This window comes from Rosa chinensis, chromosome 7, assembly GCF_002994745.2.
Source record: "Rosa chinensis cultivar Old Blush chromosome 7, RchiOBHm-V2, whole genome shotgun sequence".
In the NCBI taxonomy this organism is placed as follows: Eukaryota; Viridiplantae; Streptophyta; class Magnoliopsida; order Rosales; family Rosaceae; genus Rosa; species Rosa chinensis.
The window spans coordinates 51,398,085-51,413,256 of record NC_037094.1 but is presented as its reverse complement, the minus strand read 5'-3'; the positions used below and the strand labels follow the sequence as shown (position 1 = coordinate 51,413,256).

Below are 15,172 nucleotides of genomic sequence, written 5' to 3'. Positions count from 1 at the left end.
AATAGACGACTATCAGCCATGTATTGCCCCCCAATAGACATCTATTGCCCCCCAATAAAACTTTCGGTAGCCGAAATATGAATTAATCTTCCTAAAATTAGACAAATAAAACTTTGATTAAAGAAAAAAATGAAAAAATTATATCAATTTTAAAACGTCTATTGCCTCCCAATAGACGTCTATTGCCCCCAAATAGACGTTTTGATTACCGAAATGAGAACTAATTTTTTTAAAATTACACAAATATAACTTTGATTAAAGAAAAAAAAAAGATGACATCAATTCAAAACGTCTATTGACCTCCAATAAACGTCTATTGCCCTCCAATAAACGTCTATTGCCCCCTAATAGCCCGTAATTGCCTCATATAAAACTTTTTTTTTCCTTTTTTCTTTCCTTCTGGGCCTTCTGCCCCATTTTACCAAAAAAAAAAAAAATAGTTCGACCAGTTCCTCCTCCTCCGGCTACCCCACCTTCAGCGATGAGATCCAAGCTACCCATTTTCACACAAACACGGTCATCATGAAATTGCTAGCTATACAAGGAGTTTACACGGAGGTCATGAACCAATTGAAACCGTCAGAATCAAAAACCAAAATTGAATGCCGTAATTGGTCCACCTGTGGAAAACTCTGGCGACGATGGCCTCATGTCGAGTCTGCCGTTCGGGATTGCCGTCAGATTTGACCAACACCGTCCCCAAACTTGCTGGCGAGCTCCGCATCCTCGACAGCGACGACGCCTCTGGTGACTGGTACCAATTCAAACCGGCGCAAAAGATTTGATCGTGATACGCGACGATCGCTTTAGATCCAGGTGACGACGTCTTGATCTCTACCGTCGCGTGCCTATCTTTGGTCTTCTGCGGCAGTCCTCCGTTGCTCCCCGTTGTCCGCCTGCAGAAGAAGGCACCGACAATCAGGCGGGTTTAGGTTCACGTTTTTGATGTGCAGAGAGAGAGAGAGAGAGAGATAGAGCTGGTGTGCCATTTGTAATTTTTTAATTTTTCGGGGGGTAGAATCGTCTTTTGAATCTGTAGTTGGGTTAGTGGGAATAGAATTCTGTTGGTGGTGTAAGTAGGCTAAAATTAACCTATTTTGGCGCTAGTGGTCACAGACCCAAAAATAAATGCATACTGAATTGATGGCTCTCCCAACTTCTATCAGATTTCAGAAATAAAATGATTTCACAAATAGAAGGGCATCAAGATATGCATCATGTACAATGTCAATGCAAATACAATTGCAGTTGACTAACTATGAATGTAATTAAATCCAATAGTGAGAAAGATGTACTATTGGTGATTTACCATATGAGCAGGCTCCTCTATGTAGTGTACCTGCTTCTCTCCCTAAACACAGCCAAACTCATCTGAAATTCAATTAGGGTTATTATCACAAATGGTACCTGAACTTATCCTCTATTTTATCGATGGTACTTGAACTTCAATTTTGATCACAACCAGTACCTGAACTTTTCGATTTCATTTTAAATGGTACCTAAGGCCACATTCGGTCACTATTCCGGCCAAATCTAAGAAAACAAAAAACAAAAAAATAAGTTCAAGGCAAGTCTATTACCAAAAAATCATCACTATATATGATTGCAACCCTCGAAATCATCAAAAATCATCACTATGATGGCCTCCCATGTCGTTTTTAGTCGGAATAGTGATCGGAGGTGACTCTAGGTACCATTTAAAATGAAATTGAAAAGTTCGGGTACTAGTTGTGATCAAAATTAAAGTTCAGGTACCATCGATAAGATTGATGTATAGTTCAGGTACCATTTGTGATAATAACCCTTAATTCAATATCACAAGATTTTCCACACCCCACTAAAAAGTGATATTAACAGTTCAAAAGTAGCCTATAAGGCTATAACATCAATTTTTGATATCTGATATCTTACTTAGCATTAGATTTGATTCCTCATGGCCCGAACCAGGGTCTATGTTGATGACACCGTCCCATGAGGATTTTGTTTAAATCCTCCTTTACCACTTCTCATGCACAACCCTATATTTAAATCTCTACATCTTGAGGGCTCTCCATGCAATTTTGAGTAGCTGAGGACTGCGAACCTAACATTTGTTCCGCTGTCGCTTGTTTCGGAGCTTTTAGTGGTAGATGCTGGGCAGGTGACGACGACCCAATTGACATGTCTGAGGCTGTGAGCTCCGACCCTCGAGTAGTCCAACTAACAGCAGAGGACTGGTTCTGACACCCAAAGATATATAGCAAATGGTAGCTTGTCAGAAGGAAGGCAGGGTTACATACATATAGGTGGGGCAACAGTATTTTGGAAAATAATGGTGGCGCGAACATGAATACATCAATGGAGCAGGCATTTTCTTGTTCCAAAACAAACAGCACACTCATCCACATCTCAGCAACACGACTAAGGTAGTAATTGATCCTGTCATTTACTACATCCAGCAGCCAAAGTCCTCATCAACTTGGACTGAAAGCACAGCCACAGTCCTCATCAACTGGTTTGGCATTGAAGTATGCCACACACAAGGTCCCTTGGGTTATGTCTATATGTTTCTAAACTCCATCAAGCTAAGCACAAATAGAGCTTTATGCAAAGCTTTAGAAACAGCTACAGAACAATGTCTTATGTTTAGGAAAAGAAAAATCAGGAAACTCAGCAGTTGTACCACTAGCGGTGGATGGAGGCCAAGAGGTGCAGTTATTATATAGCACATACAAGGATGCTCCTTTGCAGCTTCAGCTGTTAGGGATGGAATATCCTGTAAAATGGCACACAGCTGATTCATGTAACCATTTTGCCTTAATCTATCTAACCACATTATTGAAAGCAACATTCAACTGCATCCACGTACCATGTCCCAATGTCTTCTAGGTAGAGGAAAAATGGGCTTACAATAATATGATTGGCCCCTTGTTGAACACATCAATTGAATGCATCTTGAATTGATGGTTCTGCCAACTCCTAATTATACAAAATTTGTACAAACTGAAAATTTCACAGACATAAGAACTTCAAGAAATGCATTATGCAAAATGTTTACAAAGGCATGGTGAGTGGCTGACCATCTTTATATCTGTAATAAAAACGTCAAACTGTGAACGATGTGCTCTATTAATTTTACCATATGGTGTACCTGGTTCTCTCCCTAAACATGGGCACAAACCCACCTGAAATTCCATTAGTTCAAAATCATAAGAATTTGAAGACAGTTTTCACAGCAACTTTTTTTTTTTTTTTTTTTGAGAAAATCACAGCAACTATTAATAAGTGGTTTTGAACTATTAATGTAGCCTAATATCAAAACTTGATTGCTTACTTAGCATGAGATTTATTCTTTACACCTCGAATCATGGCATACGATGATGACACCGTCTCTATGCACATGAGGATTATGTCCAAATCCTCCATTCACACTTGTCATGCACATCCCAATATTTAAACCTCTACGTCTCGAGGGCTCTCTGTGTAATTTTGAGTAACTGAGGACTGTGAACCTGGCACTTGTTCTAGTGTTGCTTGTTTGGGAGCTTTAATAAATGCCCGGCTGATGAATAACGACCCAATTGACATGTTTGAGGCTGCGAGCTCCAAACTCGAGTAGTCCAATTAACAGCAGAGTGGTTCCAAGACCTAAAAATGGCAAATGGTCACTTGTCAGATGGAAGGTAGAGTTACATACATATAGGTGGTGCAAAGTACTTTGGATAACAAACAAAAAGAAAAATGCAGCTTCACAACTCCATTAACTGATACACTCCCACCATACCAAACGATTAAACAGATGCTTCCTGGGTATCATTCATTCATTCTTTTCCTAGATATGATTAATAGCTAACTGCAGTGGAATAGCAATCATTGGGAATTTGGGATAACTTCTACTGAAAACTTCCTTGTTCAGGCATAACTCCTGAGTCCTGACTGAAAATTTTTATCCCCTCACCTACTCTCTTTCTTTATGATCATTACAAATGAAAATTCTTACATAGAAGCCCTTGTCAAGCTAATTAAGTTATAATGAAACAAGGCAACACCTGTTACAGAGTCATAAAAGCAAAAATAACCTTGCCACTGATCCACTGAATATAAGATTGGCCTAATCTTATATGAAAAGACTAACAATCACTTTGTCTTCCAATTCAATGAGTAGACATATGTAAAGATATGACAGAGTTCCAGCAGCATTTATGTTCAAACTAGCAATAAAAACAAAGGCAACTGCTTGAATCTGCAAATCATTTCGATTATCGAGCAAGCACCCATTTCCACTATCTATATTAGACCGCATTCGATTAGAGAAGAAATGAATCCATTGAAAGCCAAAACGAAAGCCTCACCCCGAACCCCAAATCAGAACAAACAACAACACAACCAAATTCTTGAGATATTCAAACAAGTGGTAACAAAACAGATGATTCAAGTAAGGCCCGAATCCAACCCAAACAGAAACATTAAAGCTTTGTAAAGACAGGACCTTTTGAGGGCAGAGCAGCTGTCGGATTGTGGGAGAGAGCGACAGAGGCTGGTGGTGGCGGAGGTTGTGACGGCTCACGGCAGTGACTGTCGCTCTGAAAGAGAGTAGAGAGATTTCAAATGCCTGTTGCTTATAAAGGGAGAGGCTTTCGGTCAAATGTAGTTTGGGCAAAAGCTAATTACCCATTAGCAAATTTGTCAATAGTTTTTATATGACACTTGTTAAGTAGAGATATCATTATGTAAAGCTATTCCAAAATGATCGGGAGAGAGAGAGAAGCACTATGCCGATGCTCTTCACGTGGGAACAATAAATATTCTATAGATGATGCTGCTGTTGAGGCAGAGATGGAAGCAGCTCTCAAGGAGTAGGATCAAATTGGAAGTGATGTTGTGAGCATCCCTACAGCTTGTAAAACATTTGCTGAAGATCCGAGTTGGTTGACGAGATGGATTATTGGGGAAGAGAAGGTGCCAAGGATTTGAAATTTCTCCTTCTGATCTCCCTCTCCTGTAAAGATAGATGGACTACAAGAATTGAACTTTCTCAGCGAATCATAATTGTAGATATTATAGCATCAAGCATTGTTGAGCTGTTGTAGTATGTAGATATACATGTAATTAAAATTGTTCAAATATAGTTTAACCTCTATTGTGCATTTTTTTATAAGGTGAATGCCACTTGTTAACTTTCCATTATCTTCCCTTTCCTGGGCAGTTTTGGCTAGTATTGTCAATTTGTAATCTAATTGGTCAGAACATCTACATGCATCATGCAAGGAAGAAATCCAGATTTGCTTCACATCATTTCACCTTTATTAAAAAACAAATTTATATTTTGCATGGCAGGCCAGGTTAACCATTTTATATTTGGACATTTGGAGACTACTACAAATATCTTTTTTCTAAGATCAATAACACTCGAGTTTCCTGCAGCTGTGAAATGGATGCAATATCAACACGAATTTTATCGATCATGATAATCTAGAACCGTTTTCTTTTTTCTTTCTAGGAAAAGAAATTTACAAAGAAATTTAGGACAGCCAATTTCTTATCTGTTAAACATCAGATTAGCAGCAACACTAGGACTATAAGGTAGTTTGTTTACCTATATTTTCTGGTTCAATAAATAACTGTACCATTCTTCTTTGTAGTAGAAACAGTATTTTATTAAGATATTGGTAATCTGGCACAAAATGCTAGTCTTTTTCAAGGCAGAGTTCTTCAGTTTCAAGCACAGGTGTAGAATAGTACGTCCTTTCTTAATTGTAGTGTAGACACTAGACTGTACAATATAACTTTTTTTTTTTTGAGTGGAAGACGTCAGTAGAACCATCACACACACCCATGCAGTGTATTCCAGCATAGCCAGACTAATCACTGCACCGCAGACGCACGAACCATTGAGTGTTTTAACTAACCCATGTCCCTCAAATCTGCTGGCCACGGGATGGATTCGAACTCTAGACCTGAGAGTTCCAGACTAGGCAGCTCGACCAACACACCACACCACGTGGTTTTGTACAATATAACTTAATGTAACCATTAAGTTACCAATGTAACTTAATGGTTACATGCTTAATTCTCAAGTCGGGGCAAACCATCCTTGAGAGAACTGCAGCAGAAAGAAAACGAAAGGCCAGTGGCCAATATCAATGTGGTCTCTCCTTCAACTCATATTTCATCTGTAAACCATTTTTTTGATGAAACAGCAAGAGTCCAAATTGCATTCCCTTTGATAAGTCTGTCCCATGCCAGATTGACCCCTATTATCTTCACACTGAATATTGGTCCAAAATCAACACTGACCTTAACTTCATCACCACCCTCTAAATTGAACACATTGTTTAATATATGTCTCTGCCAACCATGTCCAGCACTTCAAAAGCGACAGAGGAACCAACATCCATATAGATGAACCACTCAGGAATATCATTTCCAGGGAGAAAACACCACCAGATTCACCAAAAGTCTGTCCCTATTTACACGGAACAATTTTTGTAAAAGCAATCCATAACATATCAGGAATAACAGAGAGAAATGGAGAGAGAAGAAACCTGCAGGAGAAACTTTTGAAGACTAGCCGTGATATTGTTGCACCCTTCCATTTCAATCAGTTTCAAGTGCTTTAACTCTTCCAAGCCTGGAATGTTGACGAGTTTGCTGCAATTTGAAAAAGTTAAACAGCTCATATTTGAGATTTCTGATAAATTTGGCATTGTTTCCATATCTGTGCAGTTTCTTGTTCACTAAAATCCTTTTTCAAGACATGTAGAAATAACACAAATATTAGGAGAGTCATAAAACATAAAATGCCATGGATGATGATTCAATGACTATTGACTACTAGTCCACCAATAACATTACCAAAAATGTTAAATATACCTAAAACTCATCAGGTCCTTGGGTTGTCATCGGAGATTCTGGTGGAATACACTGTTGCAAAAAATTTCTTTCAACAACATTCTGATTTGGCTGTTGTGATAGTATCACCTGTCTTTGCAACTCCTTATTCTCAGATTGCAGTTGTTGGATTAGCATTTGTTGCTGCTGGTAGAGTGCCTGCAGCCCCATACATTGTGGCCTTGTGCAGACATTTTCTGGTCCTCCCTGAGATGAGGACGCAATCTGAGTCAGGACAAAATGAGCATGTGATGGAGAAGGTGTGAACCCAATTGGGAAACCAGAAACTCTATTAGGGGACTCGGCATCCACTGGCTCCAAAACAACAGGTTGTTGTCGCAACTCTATAGTCTCATTGCAGCACTGAAGAGAACAAAAGAGATCTTTCAATAACCGAAAAGTTTGATCTTGTTAAATCTTACAAGTATAGACTGAGTCACAAGCTGTAAAAGTACATAATATTTAACAATTGATTGGTAAGGAAATAAATCATTCATTATAAGGTATGTTTTCAAATTTCAAGTATATAAAATATATAATAGTAACTTACATTTATCTCCGGAGAGGCGTTATAGGCACATGATCCATCTTTAACAAGCCGTGCGCATTTCTCTTGGAACCATTCCTTAAAATCAGACCTCATTCTTTTGAGACTTCGGTAGCTTCGGCTAGGTCCTGCCTCATCATCAGAGTAGTCATCGTCAACATAGTTATCCTCATCATGGTCATTCTCAGTGTCACTATTGTCATCTTCATCGTAGTTTTCCTCATCATCTTCCTTCACATAGTCTTCACTGAGATATGGTTGAGACTCCCAGTCTATTGGATAATCAAGCATAATTTTTTCCCATTCTACATTGACCCCTATTTTCTTCACCTCCAAAGGCTCAGGTCCCAAGGTTGCACATGCTACGACTGCGTCACCCCCTTCCAAATTGAGGATATCATTTGACACATGCGCTAGCCAAAGATAATCTTCGTTGGCAGCTAAAGTTACATTGCCATTCAGCCATATGCCAAACTGAGTGCGCTGGGTATTATTTATAACACGAAGATAAAGATTTTCACCAAATTTGGAGTCATTTGATGAAGAATAGACAATGCACACAGTTAGTGCTTTTACACTACCGCCTAAAACTATTGGCACTTGAAATTTGACCTCATCATCGTCAACATCTGTAAGCCAGTTAGGAATGTCATTTCCAGAGAGAAAAAGACCACCATTACCGCTCGTAGTCCATCCCTATAACATATGGAACACAATTTATATAAGCAATTTTACATAATATATACTATGCATATGTTTGGGTGTGTGGGTCAGAGAGAGATGGAGAGAACCTTCAAAATACTCTCCTTAAAAATATCTGTGAGGCTGGTGCACCCTTCCATATGAATCATTTCCATGCAGCTCAATGATTTATCCAAGCCTGGAACCTCAGGGAGCTTGATGGAATGTCTGAGATGCAATTCTCTCATATTCGACATATGTGAAAAATTTGGCATTCTTTCTAATGCAGTGCAGTGGTTTGCTACAAGACGCATCAAACTTCTTGGTAAATCTGGGATTTCTTCAAGGTTCTTGCAATTGTCCAATGTTAGATATCTAAGATTGGTAAGGTGGCTGAGGATAGGTAGCCTATGAAAATTGTTTCCTTGAAGATCCAAAGCTATTAAACAGGATAGACTTCCCAGACCCTGAGGAACTGCATCATCAGTTAGATTGCAGTTCCTAAGAGATAATGACATTAGAGAGGATAAGTCTTCTAATGAAGGAATCAATAGATTACTTGATTCGGATGGTGAACCTTTCAGGCCATCTAGAGATAAATTTCTAAGGTTCTTCAATCCTCCTATGGAGTGGTCAACCTCATGCAAATTCTCACAGTTGTCGAGTTTCAGGTCCTCAAGATTTGGGAGTTTTGAAAAGTCTGGTGATTTTGTTAGGTAACGGGAATGCCTGAGATCTAGAAGTTTCAATTTCTCAAGTACCTGTCAAACAAAAGGAATAACAGAAAAATCAAATTCCAAATAGAAGTGACAAGATTTTAGCTTGTTGATAACTAAAGTAAAAAGTAAGCTATATTATACCTCAGGGTTCTCCCACACTTGCTTGAGCTTGCTATATTGCATGTCGATAGCCACTAGGCTTCGTTGATTAAAGTTGTTTGGTATGCTCATTTCAGGAAATCCATGCCAGCAGAGCCAATTTAACTCTTGGGGAAGAAATTCGTAGCTTCCAGTGAGCTTTACATAGTTGAGTTGGAGCAACCGCAGACTCTGCATATTTCTAAATGCTTCTGTGCTATAACTATTGTCTTCAGAACTTGGCAGATCTAGAACTAGTCCTTCAATTTTCTTAGTTCCCTGTTAAATATTTCACAAAAGGCCCTCAATAAGGTGATTACTTACAGTATAAGGGACCTTCTATTACTATATAAGTAGACATGTGTTGTTGCAGTAATGGTGTAATACTTGCCTACACTTCATTAAATTTCTGCTGGATGTGAATAAGCATGCTTCTCTTTATGAAACGTAAACTTAAATTATTAAAATACTTACAGATTTGAATCCCAACACGCGTTTTACATCTTCGTGATCCCACAATCTACTACGTTTTGCCGGGTTATTGGGGGATGTTGCCCGCACAATTTCTCTGCCCATGTCCCGAACCAAATCATGCATAATCAGGTTGTCTACTTCATCAAAAGATACAAGGTGCCTTTCCTCCAGGACACGAATTCCTGTTTCTGAAGAAATGCCGCAACCATCCAATATTCGTATGACCTCTCCTCTGTGCATTCCAATAAAGAAGCAAGATATATCAAGGAATATATTCTTTAAGTACTCGCCAGTTCCACCATCACCTAGCCCATAGTAGCTTATTTCAAGCTTTTTTTGAATATTGTCATTAGGAGTTCTTTTCAACAGATCCAATGTACTACCCCATTCTCCTGCTGTATATTTCGTGGAGAGAAAAGAACCTAAAACTTCAAGAGCCAGCGGCAAACCCCCACAGTAATCAACAACTTTTCTGGCTAGTTCAGAGAATTCTTCATTAGGACAATGATTTCCAAAGGCATGCAGACGAAAGAGCTCCAGTGCTTCTTCTTCATTCATCTTTCGAGCCTCATATATATTATCTACTTGAAGTCTCCTTAGAACATGTTCATCTCGTGTTGTTATAATAATTCTACTCCCAGGAGCAAATGGGCAAGGTTTTATAGCTAAAGCATCTAGTTGGCTCTCACTATCTACATCATCAACTACAACAAGTACCTTTATACTTCTAAGTCTGTTTTCTACCACACTGATCCCTTCAGCAACACTATCAATTACCTTTATATTGGTCAATTTCAAGATTTGAGAAAGAAGTTGGTTTTGCAAATCAAGCAGTGGTGTTTCCCTCACATTTTCAAGGAAACTTCTTCCATCGAACCTATGATAAATGCTGTTATAAATGGCTCTCGCAACCGTTGTTTTACCCATTCCACCTATGCCACAAATCGCAACTATGCGATGATCAGGTAATCCAACACATAGACAATCACTGATTTCTTTCACACGAGATTCAATTCCAACTTGGTACCTAGCTACATTCAAGCACGTCCCATTGTTCAGTTTTCTAATGATCTCCTGAAGAATTTCCTTGATGAACTTTGCTTCGTGCCTGTCAATTAAATTAAAAACTAAGCAACATAAGATTTTCAGTTAAAAAAAAAAAGATTTATTTTACAGCTACAACATAGAATAAGATCCTCATTTATTTTGACTGTAGATTTCATAGTACAAATGAATCAATTCATTTGGTTCCACTTCCTTACTTAATAATTGATGAATCATTCTTCAGATACCATTACAATTTTGTGCAACTTCTGAAAACATCATAGCACTTAATCTCTCATAGATCGGTGTCATTGATCTATCTACCTACAGGAGCTAGGAAACACTTTGTAAATCTGTAAAATTTCATATTAGAGATTGTAAGCCTGCTTATGTTAACAATATTTAAAACCAATGATTCTAAAGAATTCTATTGTTTGTTATTGGCGCATGGTAAATAGAGGCTTAATAACAAGACATGACACTGGCAATTAAAGTTATGTCAAAAAGGAACCAGAGAATGAATGGTCGGTTGTATGTAAAAACTGGAGGTTAGTAAGAAAATCGGTTAACGTGGTAAAGAAAAGAAAAATAGATTGTCATCTAGGTACAGTAATTACCCATTCGCGGTGTTCTGAAGTTCCAAGCCAGACAAGTTTGCAGCTCTAGTAAGAGTACTTCTCCACCTTTTTACCTTATCTGTATCTGAGACGAAGCGCTCTTCATGTTTCTGAAAGGCTAGTGCAAAAACACCAGTCTGTTTCCTGACAACCGAAGGATCAACATCATAGAATATTGGCAATACCATTTGCTCCAATGTGCTTTTGCACTCCATGATCTTCACGAGCTCATCCAGACACCAAGTAGATTCGGCATAATTACTTGAAAAAACAATCACAGAGATCATGGAGAGTTGGATTGCCTGCACCAGTTCGGCATCTATAACTTCCCCTCTTGTTAGCTGCTCATCAATAAAAACATTAATTCCAGCATTCCTTAATGCCGTGTGGAGGTGGTCTGTGAAGCCCTTGCGTGTGTCTTCACCTCTGAAGCTCAAGAAGACTTCGTACCTCCATTGTTCACTGGAAGAGGATGAGGATGAGGATGATGAAGGGAAGGCTTTTGGGTCTATGTTGACATTAGCCATTGGTACCACTGACTCTATAAAGTGGTTCAAGAAGTGAGAAGCAGATGGCAACAGACCCCTCTTCGGAAAGAAGGCTAATTGCTTGATTTGTGAGAACCATACAAATATGTATACTTTGATGAGTTACATGGAAAGTGCTCGAAACCAGTTTGTAAGTTGTCCAAAGACTTTGTTTTGATAAAAGTGGTTCAATGTCCACAAAGTCTGAATTTCCTAGCTACTTACACTGAGTAACCTGCATCAAACTAGATATATCTAATGTTAGCACCATCTACAACCACATTTTTTAACAAGAATAAAAATGCAAAGGAGAGAAGGCAAAAGCTACAAGGCTACCACAACATAACAAAGCAAAATTCACTGCAATAACAATGGGATAAGGAAAAAGAGAGTATATTCTCACTTCATATATAAGTGTCATTAGACCCGTGTGTGTGTGTGTGATTTTCAAAATAGTTTGCAGTAAATCTATTCAATTAACTTGCAAGCCAGCAGACGACCATTAACAGAAATCGCCAAAGTCTATGCATCTATTTGCTTCAGGTACACAGACATCAACTCTCAAATGGCTCTGTAAAGTGCAAAAGAGGCTAAAAGGCTCAATTGTCAAGTCATAAGAAAAAAAATCATCGAGTGTTTGCATGTTAGCATTGTAGACCATGTCCGATGAATAGAATACAAATATCAGGCCACTCGATATTGGATAGTAAAATCTAGGAGACAATGGATGTCTTCACTTTCACAAGTCTTGTAGTGAGAGTGCAAGTAACACTACTCATCATTGCTTGCCTCCAAAATTGGGTTCCAATGTAAACTTTTGTCTTTATTTTCAAATTTGCTGCAAAGGTGACAAAACAAATAGCAACGATCTAATAACTGTAGCACAAAGTTAACTGAAACAAAACGTGTTATCCAACACAAATACCTAACAAAAGTGGTCTTCAATTGTATAGAACTTCTGAATTCAAAGTCCCCAAGTTTTCAACTCTTGGAGTTGCTTTTCTAGAATGTTATATTACAAATGCTCTGCATAATATTATTTCTCTTAACAAAAAATGCTTTATACCTATCATATCCTTGAAACTTTCAACATGCTCCAGAAAAACTAATTAATGTCTAAGATTTATAAAGGGAGGTGATGCTCAAATTCAAGTTCTATCCATCACAATAATATCAATTAAAGCAGGACGGCCATAAATCACAGAAGAAAGCAAACATATCAGAAATTCCAAACCAGAACCAAACAACACCAACCCCTCTGCCTTGAAAACCTAATAAATGTTACTATAGCATGCAGACTATTTTGATCAAAATCATATAAGCTAACGAATACAAACCTGAAAGTTTTCTTCTGGTAGCCAAAGAGTGAAAATCTGATGAAAATTGAGCAAATCCCGGAACATCTGATGAATGGGAAATCCAGCTAGGAGGAGGCTTTGGGTCACAGCTGCCTCTTAGAAAAAAAAAATGGAATTTGGGTCAACTGGATTAGGTTGATTTTTGAAAAAAAAAAAAAAGCAAAGTTATATGATATTCAGGTGAAGGAGAAACTTAAAACCAAGAAAATTCTAAAATGAGAAGTCAAACTTCTAATAAGGACTGAGACTAACTTAAATGCTTCTGTTTATGTTATTTTCTTTTGTTTGAAAGGTGAGGCAGGTCACCTCATCCTCTTGTTTATTGCAATGGAACATTAGAAAACAAGGGGGTGAAAAAGCCTAGATTCCATGAAAGGAGTACAACACTCGGTGAGAGCTTTTTTGATAACTAAAGGATTGATTCCCCTCTAAACCAAGCGTGCTCCTCAGATTTATGCCCAAAAAACAAAACATACTCCTCAGATATACTAGTTAAATGAGGCGACCCAGATTTGCAAATCAAAAAAGAGCAACTTTTAAGAGATAGGAAATGCATCTCTTGTTACAATTTGAAGCCAACCCCAACATCCGCTCCATCTAGGCCTCATCAAAAAGCCCGCGGATCAAGTGGGCCGATGGAGGCCCGCCGGCCCGCAAGGCTTTTGGTCCGGCCCGGCCCGTTAAAAAACCCGCAAAAGCCCGCCTTGGTGGGCCGATGGAGGCCAGCAAAAACCCGGCCCGGCCCGCCAAAAGCCCTCTAGGCCCGGCCCGTAAAAGCCCGCAAAATATTATATATGTGTGTGTGTGTGTCAGTGTGTGTGTGTGTTTATATATATATATATATGTGTGTGTGTGTGTGTGTGTGTGTGTATTATATATATAGATATATCTATATGTGTGTGTGTGTTTATAAATAAATATATATATATAGACACATATAGATATATATTTGTGTGTGTGTTTATATAGATATATATATATATATAGATATCTATATATATATATCAATATATCATATATGTGTGTGTGTTTATATATATATATAGATATATATATATGTGTGTGTGTGTGTGTGTGTGTGTGTTTATATATATATATATATATAGAGATATATATATATATATATATATGTGTGTGTGTGTGTGTGTGTGTGTTTATATATATATATATATACATATATATATATATATATTAATATATATGTGTGTGTGTGTATAGAGAGAGAGATATATATATATATATATATATATATATATGTGTGTGTGTGTGTGTGTGTGGAAGTTCTTATACTATTATATTTCTATATAAAATATGTGCATATATATATTCTACATATCGGTTGACCAATCCGATCGGATTCGAAAATGTGGTGAAATTGGCTAAATTTTTTACCACACTCATAATCTATTGTAATAAACTCATCCAACGGTCGGTTTTTCCATTTTCTTTGAATTGATAGGGGTTGCTCTTTGGAGTGTATGATATATAAATATAGGTTTATAAGAGTAACTACGTTTGACCTAGTTGATCGAATTCGAAACGAGAACCAAATTGGCTGAATTTTCTACAACCACCATAAAACATTACAATCTCTCAATCGAGCGGTTGGTTTCTCCGAATTCATTTTCTACTTCATGGTTGCTTTAGAATGAACCTAAACAATTTAAATGCGATGTATAAGTCATACAACTATAGGAATAAAATTGGTATAGACCAATGTGTTTGTAATTAAAATTAATTTTTTTTATCTTATATCCACGCACATCCATTGATGGAATATATACAAACGTGATGTGAAAAAATAAGCACGTTTCGCAGTTGTCACGGCATCGGTCAACCAATAAAACATATAAGTGACTACGGTTGACCAATCCGATCGGATTCGAAATTATGGTGAAATTGGCTAAATTTTTTACCACACTCATAATTTATTGTAATAAACTCATCCAACGGTCAGTTTTTCCATTTTCTTTGAATTGATAGGGGTTGCTCTTTGGAGTGTATGATATATAAATATAGATTTATATGAGTAACTACGTTTGATCTAGTTGATCGAATTCGAAACGATAACCAAATTGGCTGGATTTTCTACAACCACCATAAAACATTACAATCTCTCCATCGAGCGGTTGGTTTCTCCGAATTCATTTTCTACTTCATGGTTGCTTTAGAATGAACCTAAACAATTTAAATGCAA

The 15,172-nt window shown here is 37.7% G+C and overlaps 1 protein-coding gene and 1 long non-coding RNA gene across 5 annotated transcripts; both read right to left on the bottom strand.

The window, feature by feature from the left end:
* Positions 1 to 693: 693 nt before the first annotated feature.
* Positions 694 to 4,594, bottom strand: LOC121050772. Its single transcript, XR_005803820.1, has 4 exons — positions 4,469 to 4,594; positions 2,849 to 3,627; positions 1,912 to 2,755; positions 694 to 896 (listed from the first exon to the last, which is right to left on the bottom strand). It is a non-coding gene; the product is annotated as an uncharacterized LOC121050772 (long non-coding RNA).
* A 183-nt stretch (positions 4,595 to 4,777) lies between these two features.
* Positions 4,778 to 13,454, bottom strand: LOC112180422 (disease resistance protein RPV1). 4 transcript variants are annotated; one of them, XM_040511888.1, is made up of 9 exons: positions 12,955 to 13,454; positions 11,091 to 11,862; positions 9,430 to 10,537; positions 8,959 to 9,234; positions 8,209 to 8,859; positions 7,421 to 8,113; positions 6,853 to 7,233; positions 6,525 to 6,630; positions 4,778 to 4,978 (listed from the first exon to the last, which is right to left on the bottom strand). In XM_040511888.1, the coding sequence occupies exons 2-7, from the start codon at positions 11,615 to 11,617 to the stop codon at positions 6,853 to 6,855; spliced, it is 3,636 nt and encodes a 1,211-aa protein (XP_040367822.1). In that variant the 5' UTR covers positions 11,618 to 11,862; positions 12,955 to 13,454; the 3' UTR covers positions 4,778 to 4,978; positions 6,525 to 6,630. The 4 variants fall into 4 exon arrangements, with proteins under 4 accessions (XP_040367822.1, XP_024174740.1, XP_040367821.1 ...); XM_024318972.2 differs by lacking the exon at positions 4,778 to 4,978 and adding an exon at positions 5,515 to 6,445; XM_040511887.1 differs by lacking the exon at positions 4,778 to 4,978 and adding an exon at positions 5,723 to 6,439.
* Between the last annotated feature and the right edge of the window lie 1,718 nt (positions 13,455 to 15,172).

Coding starts and splice junctions, on each gene's coding strand:
- LOC112180422 (XM_040511888.1), bottom strand. CDS start 11,617: ATGGCTAATGTCAACATAGACCCAAAAGCCTTCCCTTCATCATCCTCA. Junction 8,114..8,208: donor TTAAGGAGAGTATTTTGAAG/GTTCTCTCCATC, acceptor CATATGTTATAG/GGATGGACTACGAGCGGTAA. Junction 7,234..7,420: donor ACGCCTCTCCGGAGATAAAT/GTAAGTTACTAT, acceptor TGTTCTCTTCAG/TGCTGCAATGAGACTATAGA.